This window comes from Cervus elaphus, chromosome 33 (genome assembly GCF_910594005.1).
Source record: "Cervus elaphus chromosome 33, mCerEla1.1, whole genome shotgun sequence".
NCBI classification, from domain to species: domain Eukaryota; kingdom Metazoa; phylum Chordata; class Mammalia; order Artiodactyla; family Cervidae; genus Cervus; species Cervus elaphus.
This window is the reverse complement of record NC_057847.1, coordinates 37,362,994-37,386,874: the sequence shown is the minus strand read 5'-3', so window position 1 is coordinate 37,386,874 and position 23,881 is coordinate 37,362,994. Positions and strand designations below refer to the sequence as shown.

Genomic DNA, 23,881 nt, shown 5'->3' with positions numbered 1-23,881 from the left:
TTTGTGTGGGCATGTGGTATGAAAATTGTAAAAGTTGTCCATGTAAAAATCTGATGTGCATTTTACTTGCATACAATGCAGATAGAAATAAAGACCATTTCTCTGATAATGAGTGATGTTGAGCATCTTTTCATGTGTTTGTTAGCCATCTGTATGTCTTCTTTGGAGAAATGTCCGTTGAGATCTTTGGCCCATTTTTTGATTGGGTCATTTATTTTTCTGGAATTGAGCTGCAGGAGTTGCTTGTATATTTTTGGGATTAATCCTTTGTCTGTTTCTTCATTTGCTATTATTTTCTCCCATTCTGAAGGCTGTCTTTTCACCTTGCTTATAGTTTCCTTTGTTGTGCAAAAGCTTTTAAGTTTCATTAGGTCCCATTTGTTTACTTTGCTTTTATTTCCAGTATTCTGGGAGGTGGGTCATAGAGGATCCTGCTGTGATTTATGTTGGAGAGTGTTTTGCCTATGTTCTCCTCTAGGAGTTTTATACTTTCTGGTCTTATGTTTAGATCTTTAATCCATTTTGAGTTTATTTTTGTGTATGGTGTTAGAAAGTGTTCTAGTTTCATTCTTTTACAAGCGGTTGACCAGTTTTCCCAGCACCACTTGTTAAAGAGGTTGTCTTTTTTCCATTGTATATTCTTGGCTCCTTTGTCGAAGATAAGGTGTCTGTAGGTAATGTGGATTTATCTCTGGGCTTTCTATTCTGTTCCATTGATCTATATTTCTGTCTTTGTGCCAGTACCATACTGTCTTGATGACTGTGGCTTTGTAGTAGAGTCTGAAGTCAGGCAGGTTGATTCCTCCAGTTCCATTCTTCTTTCTCAAGATTGCTTTGGCTATTCGAGGTTTTTTGTATTTCCATACAAATTGTGAAATTATTTGTTCTAGTTCTGTGAAAAATACCATTGGTAGCTTGATAGAGATTGCACTGAGCGATGGTAACGATAACCCTATATGCAAAACAGAAAAAGAGACACAGATGTACAGAACAGACTTTTAGACTCAGTGGGAGAAGGCAAGGGTGGGATGTTCAGAGAGAACAGCATTGAAACAAGTATACTATCAAGGGTGAAACAGATCACCAGCCCAGGTTGTATGCATGAGACAGGTGCTCAGGGCTGGTGCACTGGGAAGACCCAGAGGGATGGGATGGAGAGGGAGGTGGGAGGGGGGATCGGGATGGGGAACACATGTAAATCCATGGCTAATTCATGTCAATGTATGGCAAAAACCACTACAATATTGTAAAGTAATGAGCCTCCAACAAATAAAAATAAATGAAAAAACAAAACAAAACAAACAACAAAAAAAGAAATAAAGACCATTGATACTGTTTGAGGTCATTTTCTTATTGCAGGCATGACTTTGTTGAGGGTAGTGGCCACATGGTTTTTTTTTTGTTTTTTTTTGACTTCATGGTTTGTAGTTTTATTAACTTGGTAAGAGGCAGTATCCTCACATGAGAAATTAAACATCTGTAGGCAAAGAGGAATTTGAAGGATAAGCTAAGGAATTTGGTTTCAGATGCATATGCGAAGTGCTCATAAGTGTCTAAGACTAGAGAGTCGACTCAGACACATCGTAACATAGATGGTAACAAGAGTAGTGCCTGACATCAAGCATTTAGAGCCTATACAGTGTTCGACCTTAGGGAATACATATATCTGAAAGGTGGCCACATGTTTTTAAGCCCACTGATATTGCTGTCTCTGTTCCTAGTGAACCTGCCTCCTACAGCTCCCCTGTTGTCCTCTACTCACTCTTGCCTTTGGCTCTGGTCCCTGTGGAGTCCAGCTGCGTTTGTAGTTGACTCTGCTGCCTTAGCTGAAGTAACAGATGGCCTAATTGACCCAGCTGTAGGCATAGATGTTTTTCTGCTTAGCCAGAGATGGGTAAATTGACTGAGTAAAAGACTCAACTATGAGTCTTTTAAAAAGTCATCTCAAACCCGCTATTAATTGAAGGAAACTCTACTGATGGCTCATTTCTACATTTCTATCCTGCAGTTATTTTATAATTATTGAAGATTATTTGCTCTTCTTTTCTCAGAGGAGATTCTATAGTCTGGGATTCTATAGTCTCAATCACATAATTTCAGTTGATGTACTACTAAAGTTAGTAAGTTGCTTAAAGAGTAATTTTAAGGGTTTAGATTGTCTTATTTTGTACTTGTGTATATTCTAACGCTAACAGTATTAATAAAGACAGTATAATGCTTCTTAAAGTAGTAAGAAAGAATCTCTTTAATTAATATTATTTGGAAAATTCAGTAAAAATATTAATTATGCCGAATGTGAGAGTTTTAAAGTCACTTGTTAACACTAATTTGTTGTTCAAACATTAAAACTAAAGTCAAGCATTTTTGGAAACACTTTGCCTTTGAGAAATGATGTTTCTGAGACAAGTGGAGACATGGGAGCTAAAATTAATTTTGTGAGACTTTAAGACCAGCATTAATTGTTGGATGTTGGAGCCTGGGTATTGAGAAGCAGTAGGCTCAGTATGCCAATGCAAGAGTGAATTGAAGTGAAGTGAAACTCAGTCACTCAGTCGTGTCTGACTCTTTGCGACCCCTTGGACTGCATAGTCCATGGAATTCTCCAGGACAGAATACTGGAGTGGGTAGCCTTTCCCTTCTCCAGGGAATCTTCCCAACACAGGGATTGAACCCAGGTCTCCTGCATTGCAGGCAGATTCTCTACTAACTGAGCTATGAGGGAAGCCACCAGTACAAGAGATTCGGGTTCAATCCCTGGGGTCAGGAAGGTTTCCTGGAGAAGGAAATGGTAACTTACTCTAGTATTCTTGTCTAAGAAATCCCATGGACAGAGGAACCTGGCGTGCTATAGTCCATGGACTCGCAAAAGAGCCAGACATGACTTAGAGACTAAACAATGACAACAACAGGAGAAAGAACATTGAACTAAGAATCACGGCACCTGGGTTCTGATACTATCTCTTTTTATTACCTTAAACAGATGCTGTAACCTCTCTACTGATGTTATATATCAGTGTGTCCAATAGAACTTTCTGCAATGATAGAAATGTTCTATATCTATGATATCTATTAAGTCAAGACACTATTGAGCACTAGAAATGTGCTTATGCAAGTGAGGAACTGAATTTTTGATTTTAATTAATTTAAGTTTAAATAGCCACTTGTAGTTAGTGGCTGTCATGTTAGACAACACAATTTTATATAATGAGTTTGAATTAGATATGCTCTGTGTTTCTTTACAACATTAGTATCTTTAAAATGTATGTTGGAATTGAATAATAGATACTATGAAACAATGTTTGCTTTTATGAAGTGGAACAAAATGAATCAAAATAAATTAAGTACTGAATTCATATTCATTCAAATATTTTCCTCTCTGGGATAATCTCCATGGTTTTTATTCTTCCAGAAATGTGTAAATCATAGTATTTTTTAAAATATTTCTTACTTTCAGTTAAGAGAATAATAACCAGTCACCTCAAGGGATACCCCTGAAAATACTCATTAGAACTTTATGTCAGTCATTATAATCACTCCCTTATGTATACCCTTAACTTCCTTGCTTTTCTCTTATGCCATTTACCTGCTTAGATTCCCCAAACCACATTTATCTACCTGCCAGCATCTGTACCTACATTCTTTACATGTTCCTATATTACTATTAATGAATTATCCAAAGTCAGTTTTCTATCTGTGCAGTAGATCCCATCTCTTCATACCTACTCAAAGAGATTACCCCACCAATTCCCTCTTTATCCCCTATGTCATCAGTTCTTTTGCTCCAAGCTACCATCATTTTTCTCCTGGATTACTGAAATAGCCCGCTAACCAGTCTCCTTGTTTCTACTCTTGGTTCCTAGAATATGTTCTTGACACAGCAGCCAAAGTGTTAGATCATGCTCTCCTTTCCTTAAAATCCTGCAAAAGCTCCTCATTTCACTGAGAATAAAAGCCAAATACTTAAAATGATCTACTAAACCCACACAGTCTGGCTTCCTTTTGCCTCTAAGTCATCTCCCACCTCTAAGTCATCTCCCACCTCTAAGTCATCTCCCACCTCTAAGTCATCTCCCATCTCTTTCTTTCTTGCTCACTCCTCTCCTTGGCCTCCTTCCTCCTTATTCTTCAATCTCTGCAGCACACTCCTGCCTTAAGACTATCCACTCACTGGCTGTTCTTTGCCTGGATGTTCCCCCAGTTGTTTTATGGCTAATTCTCTTGACTCCCTCAAGTTTTTCTCAAATGACACTCTCTCTGAGCCTGCCTGACCATTCTCTTTATCATTGCCATTTCTTCCTCCCCACACCTCACAGATCCCTTTAGTATGCTCTAAGTTTTTGCTTTTCCATCATTTTTATTTCTTTATTTTTTCTTTATTATTATAAATTCTGTGCATGAAAAATAAGTTTAACATCATAACTGTCTCTAGAATCTGGCATGTACATAATGCTACATAAATATGGACATCTTGGGGATCTTATTAAATCTATGAAACCTCTCTCAATCCCCAAAAGGAAGAAGCAGATCTGTTCAGTGTTTCCTTCCAGTAATTCAGATTGAAGATATCAGAAAAAGCTCAGAAACAAATTTTATTTATTTATTTACTTTTAATTTTTATTGAAATATAGTTGATTTACAATGTATTTGTTTCAGGTGTATAACAGTGATTCAGTTTTATACATATACACATAAATATACATATATATGTGTATATATATTATTTTAAAAATTATTTTCCATTCTAGGTTGCTATAAGATATTGAGTATAGTTCCCCGTGCTGTACAGTGGGTCCTTGTCAGTCAAGTCTGAACAACAAAAAAAATTTCCTGTATTTTCCTCAGAATATTCACCAGTACCCAATTATTTTTTCTAAACCCTTTCTCCCTACTGTAAGAAGGCACTCCTTGAGGAAATAGGTACTTTAGAATGATGAATATCTTTCAGGGTTTATCATTTGCCTTATCAGTGTATAAGAGAAATAGCTTTTCCCATTGTAAAACAATGAATTGATGTGTGCAGTAAGGGATAATTCCCCAGAAGAACAAATAATACCACTTGCCTTCTTAGACTTGCTAAGAAATGTTTTCCCAGGTGATTATTGGGTATTGAGGGTATTAAGGGCCACTGTTAAAGCCCTTTACTAACATATGATAGTTATTTACCTGTAAAGGCAGCTCCTTCATCTGTTGACAGACATACTGTCTTTTATCTTTGAACTTAAGTTCATTGTATGTATTTATATACCTGGGAAATTATAAAATTCAGTCAATGAACTTTCCTACATTTTTTGCATTTCAAAATATTTTTGTCATGTTTTAAATCTGTACCATTTTATCTAACTGTCCCATTGTAATAAGATCATGTGATAATTCCCACTTGTTTAGTTTACACTAAGCATGAAGAACATGTTTATATGTTTACACTATTTTGGAATGGCAGTTAAGTAAAAACTTTAATTTCACCATTAATTTTTTTTCCTTTTAAGCACTTTTGAGCACATCGATGTGTTCTAAGATCACCAGTAGGAATGCTTTTCTGATTTTTTAAACTCTCTGTCACTGACAAAAGTGGGTGGAATAGACCTGTAGAGAAACAGAACTTACACAACCTCAGTATTTTGTCATTGGCTCAATTAGAAGCTTCCTTTTGCAGTAGTCTTTCTGATTGCTTTATATTGGAAAGAAGCTTGGGTAGGAAGATACGAGCCAGAATCAGAGAGGGAAACATACTTTAAAAAAATCTAATGATAGCAGTTAATGTTCATGGAACAGTTGAACTAGACCAGGCCTATACCACTATTAACACCTCCTTACCTCAACCTATCGTAATCCCAGTCTCCTCTCATCCCTTCTTGTTTTAGTTTTTTTCGGATCTCTATCTCAGAATAGTAGTAAGAGTGTTAGTCGCTCAGTCATGTCCGATTCTTTGCAACCCCATGGGTTGTAGCCCGCCAGGCTCCTCTGTCCAAGGAATTCTCCAGGCAAGAATACTGGAGTGGGTAGCTATTCCCTTCTTCAGGGGATCTTCTGGACCCAAGGATTGAACCCAGGTCTCCTGCATTGCAGGCAAGTTCTTTACCCTCTCTGGGTAGTGAAGATCCCCTGGAGAAGGGAATGGCTACCCACTCCAGTTTTCTTGCCTGGAGAATTGGCTCTATCATCTCTATCTCTACCTGACATTATAGGTTTATTTTGTCTCCACTAACAGAATGCTTTTTCTTGCTCACTTTTGCATCTATAGCATCCCATAAAAATAAATGGCACACACTAGGCACTCAATAAATATTCGTTGAAAGAAAGAATAAGTATCCCTCAACCTCATTTCATTCTCTCAATGGAAAGTGGAAGTGAAGTCTCTCAATCATGTCTGACTCTTTGCCCCCTCCTTAGACTGTAGCCTACCAGGCTCCTCCGTCCATGGGATTTTCCAGGCAAGAGTACTGGAGTGGGTTGCCATTTCCTTCTCCAGGAGATCTTCCCTAATCAGGGATCGAATCCGTGTCTCCCACATTGCAGGCAGACGCTTTACCGTCAGAGTTATCACCAGTAAAAGGAAGCGAGAACTAAGGCTTTAGGTGGCTAAACAACTTTCTAGAGGTTGTATAGCCAATAAGTACAGAGCCTGGATTCTTAACTGCTCTGCATATTGCCTCGAGGGAAAAAATTGTTTTTATTATTTACAACTAGCACCTGAAATTAAAAAACAAAAAAACTTCCCACAGGAGAAGAGGAAGACTCCTGCTGTACCGAATGGAACAGCAGCTCATGGGGAAGCTGAGCCCCACGGAGGACATAGTGGGCCTGAACTCCAGCGAACCGGAAGGTTAGTGAAAAGCCTTTGTATGGGACTTCAAAGACCAAATGGTATATCACTTTTGTGTTGGGAATTACTGTTTTGAGGACTAATTTGTCTTTATACTTTGAATACCTACTCTTTGGGGGTCAATATGCTAATAAATTTGATATCTCATCATTAATGATTGTCATTATTATTAAACCAGAACAGTGGATACACCATTCCATTTTATATACGTAGTCTTTCACATTGCTATGCATAAAACACATTCACAGATTCTTAGAATGAATGAGAAAACTGTCAGTTGCCCCTTCCAAAAGAGCCTGTTGAAAATTTCAAGTTCAAGATGGAAATGAAAATAAATACCAAGAACTCAGTCTTATAGACCCGGTCTCATTACATGCAAGTAGGATGTATATAATAATATTTTTTATTTTTATGATAGTAATCTGAAAGAGCTATATGACTTATTTTTCTAATCACACATCTTTGAAGAGATGAAGGCTCCAATTTATTTCTTAAAATGATTCTTTATGTTTTTTTTGACAGCTTGTCTCTCTCCAAGAAATGTGTGAGCAGAAAATCAGAAACCTCTGGGTGGGTCTCTCTTCAGGGAATATGTGCACACAGCCTCCGTTATAATTGAAGGCAATTGCAAAAACTTTGCAGGCTTGGTGCTCCCCTGCCCTCAGGGCCATCTCCTCTACTCCTCTTACTGTGTCCTCTAAGCTGACTTTCCAGTTTCTGACAACTGTGCATTTTAATTCTCCTCTGTTCTTTCCCTTTTTCTATGTTTTGTCTCTAAGGAAATGTCTTCCTCAGTCTGGTACCTAATTTGAGATGATTCAGACAATTTTTTCCCCTTTCCCTTTTACTGGAATCATTGTTACTCCTTCTGTTTACTTCCATATTTTCAAATGCTGTCTTTTTATTTTTGGTGTTATTTTTTTTTTCCCCTCTCTCTCAGGTGTAACGTGCCACATAGCTTAGATTTTTTTTTTTTCAAAGTTCACTTTTCCTTACTGCTTCCTAAATCCTCCCAGGTCACCAATATCCGGTATCTTCGCTTCTCCAGAGTTCTTCCACAGATTCTGTTGCTGACAGGACTTGAAGTATCCATTACTCATCTGCTCTCCTGGAGTTGCTGGTGCACACCTGGGCTGCTCTTGTACTGTTCTCTGCAATGACCTCCCACTTCCGGATTTAGATTTTTGCTGCTAAAAGCATGTTTATTACACTGTAATATAACAGCTGTTTAGACTCATGTATGGCCTAATAAGTAATTAATTAGAAAACAGTAGTCTAATAGGAAGTGCTATCAAACCTATAAATATTGACTTCGAAGTGATCGTTCATAACCACCTCACATTCTTTTGGGGCTTAGGTGGGATGTAAAAAATAAGTACATGAATAAATAGACTAGTAGATTAAATCTGTTCTGAATTATGACTTTGAGAAGTTAACACATCGTTCAGAAAATGATCCCCCAAATAAAAATTATGCATGTGTTTTATTAAACACAAGTAGGAGAACCTAAACTAAGATGATCATTGTGTATGTGTGTGAATTTTCATAGGTTCTTTGCAAACTTCTCCGAATGTTAAATGTCCTTTTTTTTTCAATTGAAATTTCATCCTTTTCAACCTCTCCTACTCCACATCCCTCTGGTGGATGTGGAAAACGTAATGATTCGATCACTCACATAATAAGATAGTTATTAATATGTTACTATTGTGTCTATATCAGGGCAATTAAAAATTAAAAATAATAGAATTTTCAGTTATTCTGAAGAGGTACATTTTTCAAAGCAGATAGGAATTTACTTCTCAAGAGAGCAATCATTTTTGAAGTGATTCTTAGATTGCCACATTATATTCCTATTTAGAAAATAAAGAACAAACCTTTAATATTTTTCCATAACCCAGGTGTATTTAGCATACTTGCAGTATGTTGAACATAGTAGTTTTTTTTAACCTTCATGTGGGAACTTAATCATAGCCTTATTCATTTTAATATGACATCACTATTCCAAAGAGCACAAAGAGCTTTTAGTAGTCAAATGTTAAATCTGCATGTTGTTAGTAAATGTTCAAAGAATGAGAATACCTATTTAATGCTCTCATTCCTAATAGATTAAAAAATTTCATCCTCAGATTTTAGACATTTTGCAATTTAATGCTTCTCCCACTCCCCTCCTCCTACCAAAACATCATCCTTTACATGTTTTTAATGTGGTTTTTGATATTTTTAGAATACACGCATTTACCCCAAGTAAGATCATTATTGTCTTGTTAATTATAGATGTTTGAATATGTTTAGCAACAGTGGATCAAAAGTACATTTATCTAGGTTGCTTAATATAAGGCCCCTGTGTTAGTTTTCTAAAAATGTAAACAATAATGGAACTTACCTCTCTCTACTAAGTATTATTGTTGTCCATAAGGCCATTTAAGTGCCTGTATGAAATATTATTTGGCAAGCGATTTTTTTGACAAAGAGAGTGGATAGCTGGAGCCATGGTTATATACCACCTTTTCTCTCTAGGTTGATGTTCACTATGGGCTATATAAAAATCAGTTTACCTTCCCTCCTTCACTTTCTGCTACACTAAGTGGAATGTAAACAATTTCAACATTGCCAATTACCGAGGATAAGAGGCCTGATTTTAGGACTAGGTTTTTGTGAAATGGGACAGAGATTAGAGTAATCCTTAAATCTCACTGTTTGAATTTTGATTGTTGAACAGCTGAGAACCTAGTTTGAGAGAACCTAGGGTTTTTGACGGAGAAGGCAATGGCACCCCACTCCAGTACTCTTGCCTGGAAAATCCCATGGACGGAGGAGCCTGGTGGCCTGCCATCTATGGGATCGCACAGTCCATGGGGTCGTGAAGAGTCAGACTCAACTGAGCGACTTCACTTTCACTTTTCACTTTCATGCATTGGAGAAGGAAATGGCAACCCACTCCAGTGTTCTTGCCCGGAGAATCCCAGGGACGGGGGAGCCTGGTGGGCTGCCATCTATGGGGTCGCACAGTCGGACATGACTGAAGTGACTTAGCAGCTTAGCAGCAGGGTTTTTGAGGTTGCTGACATGATTTTTCGCTAGGAATTGAAGTGCCTTAGTGGTACAAAGCTATTCCTATAGATCATGATGAAAAGCCTAGCAGATTAATACGGGTCTCATCTCTGCTGATGGAAAACCTATACTGTGACCTGGCAACAAAGCAAATGAGTATTTTGACTTCTGTGTTTTTTATCTTTGTATGTCACTATTGTGTTTTCCCCCCTGTCTTAGGATTTTTGGGGGACTTATTTTAGATATCAAAAGAAAAGCTCCATACTTCTGGAGTGACTTCACAGATGCTTTCAGCCTGCAGTGTTTAGCATCTTTTCTGTTTCTCTACTGCGCATGTATGTCTCCTGTCATCACATTTGGAGGACTGTTGGGAGAAGCAACTGAAGGTCGAATAGTATGTATTATTCTTTTCTCTGAACTTTGAATTTGAATCAGCATTTAAGATTCATAGTTAGGTGAGTGTGCGTTTCATTTTGAATTCCTTTATGAGGAGAGGTTTGATGTATGGTCTAGCTGATACTCATGGGGTCACAAAGAGTTGGACATGACTGAGCGACTGAGCTGAACTGAACTGAACTGAACTAGCTTCAGATGAATTTCTTGACTAGTGGAACTGGTAATCAGGGAGTGGAATATCTCAGAACAGATAATTCTTACGTTATACAAGGTTCTGATCTCATCCCTGGCCCCCAGTCTTAGGCTAGCTTTAGATTGGTTCTTAGTTCTTAAAAGGTCCATTTCCCACTTATATAGGCCATGCTTCTGCCAGACATTTATTGTGAATACATGTAAACTTTTAGTAAGTGAAAGAAAAGTAAGATAAGGAAGAGGGAGATAATGTATCCTTGTCTACTACCATTCATATTTTGATGGCTTGCCCCTTTTTTTTCTCCTACCCCACCTCCTGCCCAAGGTTGCTAGTAGGCGCTTCATAGAATAGACCCCATGTATTTTATATATATTTTTCCCCAATTATAATGGCGGCCTGTACAGCTTAGATAATAGAATCATTTATATCTCCACACAGAGTGCAATCGAGTCTCTCTTTGGAGCATCCATGACTGGGATAGCGTATTCTCTCTTTGGTGGACAGCCTCTTACCATACTAGGCAGTACAGGACCAGTTTTGGTGTTTGAAAAGATTTTGTTTAAATTTTGCAAGTAAGTATTATATACTTTTCACCCTTAGTCCCTGTCTATCCCTCCACCGTATTTATGCTTCTCTCAGCATCACATTTGGAAATCTGCTGGCAGAGGTAGAAGTTGCTGATTTGATTCAGTTTGCCATTTTTGCCTCTCCATGGAAATAAAGAAATAGTAAAATATTTATGTATTTTTTATGTAATATTTATAAAAAATTATATTCAGTTCTAAGCACTGAGAAACCTCTTTGAGTTTTGTACCCTTAGGTGTTCCCTGTAGACAAAGTTTTGAGTTTAGATACTCATGGGATGTGAAGCTTATTTACTTTTGCTTCCTGAATTAGACTTATTTCCATCTACTAAAAATGGTGACAGGCTGTTCAGTGACCTGCTTTCTCCTGTTCTCTCCCTCCTCCTAGAGAATACGGGCTGTCATACCTCTCTCTAAGAGCTAGTATTGGCCTTTGGACTGCAACGCTGTGTATCATACTTGTGGCCACTGACGCAAGCTCCCTTGTCTGCTATATCACCCGGTTTACTGAAGAAGCTTTTGCTTCTCTTATTTGCATCATTTTCATTTATGAGGCTCTAGAGAAGTTGTTTGAACTCAGTGAAGCATATCCAATCAACATGCATAATGATTTGGAACTGCTGACACAATACTCGTAAGTACCATCTCCCCTGTTGGCTGTGGGGCTTTTCTTTATACAAATATTACTATTGTTATAAGAAACATGAGGATCTTAGTCAGCAGATCGACTTCCTTGAATTGATTCATGACCTAAGTCTTGGTCTCTTAGAGCCGTACAGGATTTCATCTAATCAGCTACTTATCTGATACATGAGTTTTCTTTATAACATCTATTCCAAGAATATCTTTTTGAAGTTCTATTTGTCAAGAATTCTGTTAAGCAGAAAATGAACTATGATCAGTTTTGCAGAGATTGCTTTATTGCAAAATATTTGTGATTTTGGTCTTCCTTAGGACCTTTTCTGTTTAATATAATCTGAAGAAACATAGTAGTGAAAAGCTGATTCCAGATTTAAAGCAGTGAGGTAAAAGATACTCATTGGGTCTAAATTGCATTAGCTTGGTGTTTGAAAATATGATAAACTCTTAAATAAAATAGCACTGAATTGAAATGTAATTTTGCTCTTGGAACCTATGACATTTATGATGAAAGTACCCTGGTATGGTTGCTGAGGGTGATGTTACAGTTTAGGATTAAAGATGGAATTGTAATATTACACTTTCTAGTTTTGTATGCCAGCAGTTTGGAATTTCTCTAAGGCCATATTTACAGAATATATGTGAACATCATATTACTCTTCTTTGATTTTATTTTAGGATTTTTTGTTGTTATTATATATATATTTTAGACAGCAAATATTTAAAGCAATACATTCTTTACCAGGCAGTTATAATCTCTATATCAGCTACCAATGCTTTTCTTATAAACTGCTCAGATATGCCCTCAAAATCTTCTTTTAAAGATTTTTCATCTAAACAAAAATTAGAACTAATAGAAGTTGATATTGTTAATTTTTCATCTAAACAAAGATTAGAACTATTAGAAGTTGATATTGTTAATATTAGGCCAAAACAGTGCAATGTTATAATCTTGTTAAGAATGATGTAGTGATACAGAGTTGAAAACAAGATGAATTAGTATTTTGATGTTTTCTTGGTCATTGTAGATATCTTTAACAGTCCATCTCTGTTTTAGGACAAAAAAAAAATCAGTTAAATATAAAATAACTTCCCCAATAAAAGTAAATGGTGAGGGTGTTGTGAACAGGATTCAAAAGTAGATGAAGGAGGTGTCAGGGACACTCAGAAAGCAGGCAGATGGGGAGAGCAGTTTGATCACAATGAGAGATAATGTTGATACATGCCTTTTTATTTATATTTAGTTGAAAAGAAAGCAGTGTCACCTAATTTGGATATCTTTGCTGGGTATAAAATGATCTCTGTTTGGGATTTCAAACCTACTACATGCCCTAAGCTAGGTATATCATGAATAATAGTCTGTTCTCAATGAGCTTCCAGTTTAGTAGGAAATATAGACCAACAGACAACCAAATAAGTACTGTGTTAAAGTATTGTTTTAGAATGCTATGGTACCATGTCAGAAGAACACCTAACCCAGATCTCAGATTCAAAGGAGACTTCCTGGAGGAAGTGACAGAAAACCAAAAAATCAGTAGGAATTAGAAAGGTACTGGGGAGGAGACCTGGAGAGTGGTTTAGGTGGAGGGAAGGACACAAGCTTGGATTTAGAAATTTATTAATGCTTTGAAATATTTGTCCAAAGTTATATAGATAGTTGTAAAATAGGAAATTAGACTCAGGCTTTATGATCCTGATGTAGTTTTCAGTAAATTAGTGAAGCTCTCCAAAATAAACAATATGGAACAAATAAACAGATAAAATCAGAGCTATTCTGTTTGAAGTAGTGGGAAGACACCAGTTGTCCACACTTTCATCCATTCCCTAGGTTCTCAGTGGCAGCTTCTAAGGTATTTTAGATCAAGGAACACAATTTAAAATGCCTTGGTCCAGAAAGAAAAAAAAAAACAACAAAAAACAGACAAGCAAGGACTGAACTCTGAATAATGGTCACAGCTTGAGGGGAGAATGAAAAAATGCAACCAATAGATAAAAAACAAAAACAGTCATCAGAAAGGCAGAAAACCATGAATAATTTCAGACTAAAGAAGGCAAGGGTCAAGACTGTATCAAGAAATTTTTAGAGAAGACAGTGGTATAGAGATCAAACAGAATAAAGAAAAGAGATCATTGTTAGTTTTAAGGAAAGGTATTGGGTGAGGAAGGGAGCAGGACTAGAAGCCTGTTGGCAAAAAATTCAGAAGGGAGGAGGTGGTAAAGAAATGGAAAAAGCATTGCATAGGCCATTTTTGTGTCAAAAAATGAAAAAAGTACCTCTGGAGAAGGCAATGAGATCGTGAGAATGGCAACTTGTGATAGAAAAAGAGCTACATGTGTTTGAAAATGAGAGCAGAGAGATGAAGGAAAGAGAGAGATTAAAGATCATGCAGAAAGCACAGATAAACATGGATTGCAGCCTCCCAGAAGTCAAAATGTGATGAGATCAAGTCGAATTGTGGGGTTAAGACAAATGATCAGAGGATATTTTAAAGATAAAAATATAGCTGTATTTGTCCATAATTCTTTCCTATCATGGCAATCAAGAGGAGAGTGGCACAGGTCCTCTCCTTTTCCATCTCCATGTTTTAAAGAAAGATCCCCACAAGTTTAAGTTACAGATATGGTTTATCACAGTGCGCTTATCTGAAACCTAACAGTTTGAAGATTGAGCAAGAATGGTGTGCTAATCACTGTGTTCCGTTGCCCAACTGTCCTCCCCAACCCAAATTAGGAGGTAGAAGCAATGGAAAGACTGGTTCATCCTGACAGTGAGGTTTTAGTGGTGCTTGACCCTGAAACGGGTAAAAGAAAAACACATAGAATAAAAGTCTCCCTGAGAAATGTGGTGCTGACCACATACCCTTACTGCGTTGTCTTCAGCTTTCACACCGTGATTCCCGAATTTCTGGAATCACTCACATTGTATACATGAATCTGATTAGGTACTGCCATTACCTCCTCTTTGGAGTAGTAAAGCCTCTTTTTTGCTGTGCATGTAATGCTATCTCTTCTGCTATTCATATAATGCCTGTATTTATCATTGTACTCTTAGTCATGTGCATTAAATGAAAGTTATTGCTGACTATAGTGGCTACTCTAATGTATTATATAACCTCACACTTTTGCACAAAACATTTGCTATTTCATGAACTCCACATGACACTTTTGGTGGCTGTCTTGTTCTTGTCACTGTGACCCTTTCACACTAATCAATCTTTAAGCATCGTTATCTTTCCTTTTCTCCTTTGCTTTCCACTTCTCTTCTTTTCACATCTATTTGTAAGCCCTCCTCAGACAGCCATATTGCTTTTTTGCATTTCTTTTTCTTGGGGATGGTCTTGATCACTGCCTCCTATACAGTGTCAACAAACTTCTGTCCATGGATCATCAGGCACTCTATCAGATCTAGTCCCTTAAAGCTATTTCTCACTTCCACTGTATAATTGTAAGGGACATGATTTAGGTTATACCTGAATGGTCTAGTGGTTTTCACTACTTTCTTAAATTTAAATCTAAATTTGACAATAGGAGTTCATGATCTGAGCCACTGTCAACTCCTGGTCTTGTTTTTACTGACTGTATACAGCTTCCTTCACCTTTGGCTGCAAAGAATATAATTAATCTGATTTCAGTGTTGACCATCTGGTGATGTCCCTATGCAGAGTCTTCTCTTGTGTAGCAAGAAAAGCAAGGAGAGATAAGAAAGCCTTTCTCAGTGATCAGTACAAAGAAATAGAGGAAAACAATAGAATGGGAAAGACTAGAGATCTCTTCAAGATAATTAGAGATACCAAGGGAACATTTCATGCAAAGATGGGTTCAATAAAGGATAGAAATGGTATGGACCTAAAAGAAGCAGAAGATATTCAGAAGAGGTGGCAAGAATACACAGAAGAACTATACAAAATAGATCTTCACAACCCAAATAATCACGATGGTGTGATCACCAACCTAGACTTCACATCCTGGAATGTGAAGTCAAGTGGGCCTTAGGAAGCATCACTACGAACAAAGCTAGTGGAGGTGATGGAATTCTAGTTTACCTATTTCAAATCCTAAAAGATGATGCTGTGAAAGTGCTGCACTCAATATGCCAGCAAACTTGGAAAACTCAGCAATGGTCACAGGACTGGAAAAGGTCAATTTTCATTCCAGTCCCAAAGAAAGGCAATGCCAAAGAATGCTCCAACTACCGCACAGTTGCACTCATCTCACATGCTAGTAAAGTCATGCTTATAATTCTCCAGGCCAGGCTTCAACAGTACGTAAAGCATGAATTTCCAGATGTTCACCTGGTTTTAGAAAAGGCAGAGGAACCAGAGATCAAATTGCCAACATCTGTTGGATCATTGAAAAAGTAAGAGAGTTCCAGAAAATCATCTATTTCTGCTTTATTGACTACGCCAAAGCCTTTGACTGTGTGGATCACAATAAACTGTGGAAAATTCTGAAAGAGATGGGAATCCCAGACCACCCGACCTGCCTCTTGAGAAACCTGTATGCAGGTCAGGAAGCAAGAGTTAGAACTGGACATGGAACAACAGACTGGTTCCAAATAGGAAAAGGAGTATATCAAGGCTGTATATTGTCACCCTGCTTATTTAACTTATATGCAGAGTACATCATGAGAAATGCTGGGCTGGAAGAAGCACAAGCTGGAATCAAGATTGCTGGGAGAAATATCAATAACCTCAGGTACACAGATGATACCACCCTTATGGCAGAAAGTGAAGAAGAACTAAAGAGGCTTGATGAAAGTGAAAAGGAGAGTGAAAAAGTAGGCTTGAAACTCAACATTCAGAACACTAAGACCATGGCATCTGATCCCATCACTTCATGGGAAATAGATGGGGAAACAGTGGATACAGTGGCAGACTTTATTTTGGGGGGCTCCAAAATCACTGCAGGTGGTAACTGTAGCCATGAAATTAAAAGACACTTGCTCCTTGGAAGAAAACTTATGACCAACCTAGATAGCATATTAAAAAGCAGAGTATTACTTTGCCAACAAAGGTCCATCTAGTCAAAACTATGATTTTTCCAGTAGTCATGTATGGATGTGAGAGGTGGACTATAAAGATAGCTGAGCATCGAAGAATTGATGCTTTTGAATTGTGGTGTTGGAGAAGACTCTTGAGAGTCCCTTGAACTGCAAGGATCTCCAACCAGTCCATGCTAAAGGAAATCAGTCCTGAATATTCATTGGAAGGACTGATGCTGAAGCTGAAACTCCAATACTTTGGCCACCTGATGTGAAGAGCTGACTCATTTGAAAAGACTTTGATGCTGGGAAAGATTGAAAGTGGGAGGAGAAGGGGACAACAGAGGATAAGGTGGTTGGATGGCATCACTGACTCAATGGACATGAGTTTGAGCAAGCTCTGGGAGTTGGTGATGGACAGGGAGGCCTGGCCTGCTGCAGTCCATGGGGTCACAAAGAGTCAGACATGACTGAGTGACTGAAGTGTGTAAGCATCGTTATACTCATGCTCACTGAAGGTTTTGTACTAATATTACTGGCTCCATGCTTTCACAGTTTTTATGAGAAAAATTATTAGAAAATGTCATAGCTAGGATGCAGAATATCTGAGATTGCAGTCTTTGTAAGCTTGATATGCTTGTGCTACCACATATTTTGTTTAAGTGTGAGATATTGAAAAGAGGTTTTATATTTAGCACCTACATTTTAGATATTCTTTATACTTGGGCTTCTTATATTCAGATATCTTTAAATTCATAGTTTTACCAACCAAATAACATTAAATGTCTTTAATTTTTTAAAGAGTTTCTTAGCTCCTCTGTCATCCTAACTTTATAATGTGGTAATATGTAACCCTATCTTTGAAGCAATAAGCTTCCCTCTTTTGCCAATAACAACTGTCAAGATAATTTAGTTTCAAGAATATACCAATTACCCCAGATGATCAAGGTGAATATTTCGTTAGCCATAAGTAATCATTTTGTGGAAATAATTTTCTCTAGGTTGTTGTGATTTTAACAAATGGAAAAATAGAATAAATCATTCTGCTTATGTAAGATGAAATACGTCTTCACTATAGTAGTAAGCTAAAGCTCTCAAGATAGCTAGCCAAAGAAAGATTGCTGCTACTGCTGCTGCTGCTAAGTCACTTCAGTCGTGTCTGACTCTGTGCGACCCCATAGACGGCAGCCCACCAGGCTCCCCCATCCCTGGGATTCTCCAGTCAAGAACACTGGAGTGGGTTGCCATTTCCTTCTCCAATGCATGAAAGTAAAAAGTGAAAGTGAAGTCCCTCAGTTGTGTCCAACCGAGATGTATTAATCTTTGCAGTTGGTTGGGTCAACCCAAGAAGAGGATCTATTACTCTAGTATCCAATATATTAGCAGACTAATATTTTATGTGTTTGTGTGATGTATGTGTAACTCCAATATATTAACCTCCATAATTTAGGTCCATGACTAGTTAGCACATCTTTGTACCCACTGTGTTTAGCACATATAGCACTTGGCACATATAAAATGAACATGTTTGTTTACATTTTTTTAATTTTTGAAAATGTATCTTATAACTGATATATACATTTAGCATAGAATTTAGAGGTTTTTTTCTCCCTTAAAAAGCTGATATTAAGAAACTGAATTATATGACATTTCAGAATCAAATAAACATGATAGCAGGTACTCCATAAATGAATCAGTCAGTTCAGTTCAGTTGCTCAGTTGTGTCTGACTCTTTGTGACCCTATGAACTGCAGGACGCCAGGCCTCCCTATCCATCACCACTCTGGGAGTTTACCCAAACTCATGTCCTTTGAGTTGGTGATGCCATCCAACCGTCTCATCCTCTGTCATCCCCTTCTTCTCCTGCCCTCAATTTTTCCCAGCATCATGGTCTTTTCAAATGAGTCAGCTCTTCACATCAGGTGGCCAAAGTACTGGAGTTTCAGCTTCAACATCAGTCCTTCCAATGATCACCCAGGACCAATCTCCTTTAAGAAGGACTGGTTGGATCTCTGTGCAGTCCAAGGGACTCTCAAGAGTCTTCTCCAACACCACAGTTCAAAAGCATCAATTCTTTGGCATTCAACTTTCTTTATAGTCCAACTCTGACATCCATACATGACTACTGGAAAAGCCATAGCCTTGACCTGATGGACCTTTGTTGACAAAGTAAATTTCTGCTTTTTAATATGCTATCTAGGTAGGTCATAACTTTCCTTCCAAGAAGTAAGTGTCTTTTAATTTATATTCAATAACTAAACTTCTGAGAGCCCATCTAACACTTGATTCTTAATCTAAACACTTGCTGTCCTTGGTTTCCCTTCTTGCTTTTGAACAAAATTCTTATCTTGATGATAAAGTCTTGAATAGCAATAATATCAAGTATAAGTTTAATATTTACTTGTGTTATCCTCACTGTTCCTAATGGATTATGTGTCTTTTGTGTATGAGATTGTCCTTTTAACTTTTTGCTTCCAGAAAGCCAGGGAGGTTGGTAGAGATCAGTAAGACTTTCTCAAATGTTTTTCAGCAATGTTACCTCTCAGATCCACCTTTGGCTGTTATATTTCCTCTCTGTAACTACAGATAAACAGAGCTTAAATAGAATTATTTTTATACTTTCTTATCAAGTAGCTATGAAAGGGCAGACATTTAAATGAGCATCCTATATTAGAGTGAGAGCACTAAGCAGGAATTGATGGTTTCTTCTTTAAGACGCACTGAATGGCCAACAGTCATGTGGCTACATATCAAATACAGAGTATTTCACTTTGTGGAGATGTGATGACCATTATCAGAGAGGTTACAGTCTTTGAAGTACTGACCGCATTTCTCTTCCTGAATTGACCTGCATTTAAGGATATAATCTGAAATACTTAAAGTGGAATGTTATGATGTTTTTTTAAAAAAATTTTACTGGCGTATAGTTAAGTTACAATGTTGTGTAAGTTTCAAGTGTACAGCAAAGTGAATCTGTGATACATATACATACATCCACATTTTTAGATTCTTTTCCCATATAGGCCATTACAGAATATTGAGAAGAGTCTCCTGTGCTATAGAGTAGGTTCTTATTGATAATCTATTTTATATATAGTACTGTGTGTATATGTGTGTCAATACTAATCTTCCAATTTATCCCCACCCCCCCACCCCCCTTACCCTCTGGGAACCGTAAATTTGTTTTCTACATCTGTAACTCTACTCCTGTTTTGTAAATAAGTTCATTTATAGCCTTTTTTTTTAAGATTCCACATATAAGTGATATCATATGATATTTGTCTTTCTCTGTGTGACTTACTTCATTCAGTATGACAATAACTATGTCCATCCATGTTGCTGCAAATGGCATTATTTCCTTCCTTTCTATGCCTAAGTAATATTCCATTGTATATATGTACCACATCTTTATCCATTCCTTTGTTGATGGACTTTTAGGTTGCTTTCATATCCTGGATATATATAATGATGTTATTAATTTACGTTAAAACTCAGCCCAGACCCTGAGGTCGCATGTGTATGTATGTGTCAGATTAAGTTACAACCATGTACAGCTAATATTTTGATCAGGAGTTTAAACTCCAGAAGTGGTTAGCTAGTATTAAAACTGAAAGTCTAAATTCCTGAAAAGGTTACTACAAACCCATCTGGTATCCACATCTCAATCAACACTAAGACTTTGCTGAATGACAGAAACAGATGTTCACTAGTGAAAGTACTAGCTTGTTAATCAGTGTACTAAACTATACTGGTAACATTAAAGGTAATCACTTTGAATTAAACAAAAATGAAAACACAGCTTATAAAAAGTTGTGGGATGCTGTAAAAGCAGGGCTTACAAGAAAATTTTGGCCCATGAACAGAGGAGCCTAGTAGGCTGTAGTCCATGGGGTTGCAAAGAGTTGGATACAATTGAGCGACTTCACTTTCGCTTTCACTTTCACAAGGAAATTTATAGCAATAAATTCATTTTTTTAGGAAAGAATATCTAAAATCAGTGATCTGAGCTTCAACATTAGGAAACTAGGAAAAAAAGGAAAATTAATGATAAAGTAAGCAAAAGAAAAGAAATGATAAAAAGTTAAAGAAATCAGTGAACTCAAAAACAGGGAATCAATAGAGGAAATTAATGATCTAAAATATGTTTATGAGAAGATCAATAAAATTGATAGCCTCTAGCCACACTAATTAAGAGAATAAAAGAAAGGACACAAATTGCTAATATCAGAAATGAAAGAGAGAGCATCACTAAAGTTCCCGTGAATAATAAAATAGTACCATGAACAACTGTATGCCCTGAAATTTGCTACTGTAGATGAAATGGGCCAATCCTTGAAAGACACAATATGCCAAAATTCACACAAGAATAAATAGATAATCTGAATAGGCCTATATCTGTTAAAGAAATCAGATCAATAATTAATAAGCTTCCAAAAAAGAAAACACCAGACCCAGATGAGTTCATTGTTGAGTTATACCAAACATTTCAAAATGAAATTATACTAATTCTCTATAATCACTTTTAGAGTATAGAAGCAGAGAAAATACTCCCTAACTTGTTCTATAAGGCTCAGTTCAGTTCATTCGCTCAGTCTTGTCCGACTCTTTGAGACCCCATGAATCGCAGCACGCCAGGCCTCCCTGTCCATCACCAACTCCTGGAGTTGACTCAAACTCATGTCCATCGAGTTGGTGATGCCATCCAACCATCTCATCCTCTATCGTCCCCTTCTCCTCCTGCCCCCAATCCCTCCCAGCATCAGGGTCTTTTCTAATGAGTCAACTCTTCACATGAGGTGGCCAAAGTATTGGAGTTTCAGCTTCAGCATCTGTCCTTCCAATGAACACCCAGGACTGATCTCCTTTAGAATGGACTAGTTGGATCTCCTTGCAGTCCAAGGGACTCTCAAGAGTCTTCTCCAACACTACAGTTCAAAAGCATCAATTTTTCGGTGCTCAGCTTTCTTCACAGTCCAAATCTCACATCCATACATGACTACTGGAAAAACCATAGCCTTGACTAGACAGACCTTTGTTGGCAAAGTTTGTTGGCTATCTAGGTTGGTCATAACTTTCCTTCACAGTCCAAATCTCACATCCATACATGACCACTGGAAAAACCATAGCCTTGACTAGACGGACCTTTGTTGGCAACCTTTGTTGGCTATCTAGGTTGGTCATAACTTTCCTTCCAAGGAATAAGCATCTTTTAATTTCATGGCTGCAATCACCATCTGCAGTGATTTTGGAGCCCCCCCAAAATAAAGTCTGACACTGTGTCCACTGTTTCCCTATCTATTTGCCATGAAGTAATGGGACCAGATGCCATGATCTTGGTTTTCTGAATGTTGAGCTTTAAGTCAACCTTTTCACTCTCCTCTTTCACTTTCATCAAGAGGCTTTTAGTTCCTCTTCACTTTCTGCCTTAAGGGTGGTATCATCTGCATATCTGAGGTTAATGATATTTCTCCCAGCAATCTTGATCCCAGCTTGTGCTTCTTCAGCCCAGCGTTTCTCATGATGTACTCGGCATATCAGTTAAATAAGCAGGGTGACAATATACAGCCTTGACATACTCCTTTTCCTATTTGGAACCAGTCTGTTGCTCCATGTCCAGTTCTAACTGTTGCTTCCTGACCTGCATACAGGTTTCTCAAGAGGCAGGTCAGGTGGTCTGGCATTCCTATCTCTTTCAGAATTTTCCACAGTTTATTGTGATCCACACAGTCAAAGGCTTTAGCATAGTCAATGAAGAAGAAATAGATGTTTTTCTGGAACTCTCTTGCTTTTTCGATGATCCAGCCAATGTTGGCAGTTTGATCTCTGGTTCTTCTGCCTTTTCTAAAACCAGCTTGAACATCTGGAAGTTCACAGTTCACGTATTGCTGAATCCTGGCTTGGAGAATTTTGAGCATTACTTTACTAGCATGGGAGATGTGTGTAACTATGCGGTAGTTTGAGCATTCTTTGGGATTGTCTTTCTTTGGAATTTGAAAGAAAACTGACCTTTTCCAGTCCTGTGGCCACTCTATAAGGCTAACCTTAGACTAATACCAAAACCAGACAAATACATTATTTTTAAAAAAAGAAATTATAGGCCAATATCTCTCATGAGCATAGATACAAAAAATTCTTAACAAAATTTTAGCAAATCAAATCCAATGATGTATTTAAAAATTATACATGACAACCAAGTAGAATTTATCTTAGATGTGGAAGCCTGGTTCAACATATAAAATCAAGTAATGTATCGCATCCCATTGACAGACTATAGATGAAAAAAATCACATGATCATACCAATAAATACAGTAAAAAGCATTTGACTGCATCCAACACCCATTCATGATAAAATTCTCCATAAACTGGGAATAGAGGTGAACTTCCTCAAAAAGTTAAAGAGTATCTATGGAAAACATAGCTAATGTCATATTTAATGGTGAGAAACTAGAAGTTTTCCCATTAAGATCAGAAACGAGTCAAGGATATTGAGTTGTATGAGCTGTTTATATAGTTTGGATGTTAACCCTTTATGAGTCATATAATTTGCAAACATCTTTCCCAGTCAGTAGGTTGCCTTTTTGTTTTGTAGGTCCATTTGGTTTTATAGCCCATGAACTTTTTTGTATGACATATTAAAATAAAAATAATAATAAAGGTTCATTTTTATTTTAATTCTTTAAAGGCAGTAACTATCATATATTTCTATATATTCCCCTACTACTTAACATAACACTGTACAAAATAATTTTAAACTGTTAAATCACTGAATCAACAAACAAGACCACATGCTATGTGCCAGACACTTGGGTGTAAAAGTAGCAACATAGGTGAGTCTCTGCTGCAGTGTAACATTTTATCTACTGAAAGACATAAACATTAAATATCATACAAATAATTAATAATTATACTTGAAGTAATTGCTATCACATAAAGGTACAAAATGCCATGAGAGTGAGAAATACTTCCAAAGTTATTTGTATTTGGGGGCCAAGGAGAGACTAGCTATATGAATGGAGATAAAATTCAGATGAGAAAAGTTTAAGAATTTCATAGAGAAAGTATGTTTTTAGTTTCAGCTAGTAGTGATGGTGTTTTGCAGAGTTATTTTACATATTTTGAAAAGCTGTTTCGTGCATAATATGATATAGCTATAAGTTTAAATAATTTATTAGAGAGAGAAGTGTTAAGTACTTACAGAATCTTCTAAGAATAA

At 37.2% G+C, this 23,881-nt stretch overlaps 1 protein-coding gene across 6 annotated transcripts in view; it reads left to right on the top strand.

Annotated features, from left to right (window-relative positions):
- SLC4A10 (solute carrier family 4 member 10) overlaps positions 1–23,881 on the top strand; it is a 337,954-nt gene that overhangs the window by 223,822 nt on the left and 90,251 nt on the right. For all 6 annotated transcript variants that reach the window (XM_043894685.1, XM_043894680.1, XM_043894684.1 and 3 more), the window contains 4 exons: positions 6,723–6,823; positions 10,094–10,268; positions 10,902–11,035; positions 11,436–11,681. In XM_043894685.1, the coding sequence (XP_043750620.1) occupies positions 6,723–6,823; positions 10,094–10,268; positions 10,902–11,035; positions 11,436–11,681 (656 nt within the window). The remainder of the gene's footprint in view (positions 1–6,722; positions 6,824–10,093; positions 10,269–10,901; positions 11,036–11,435; positions 11,682–23,881) is intronic.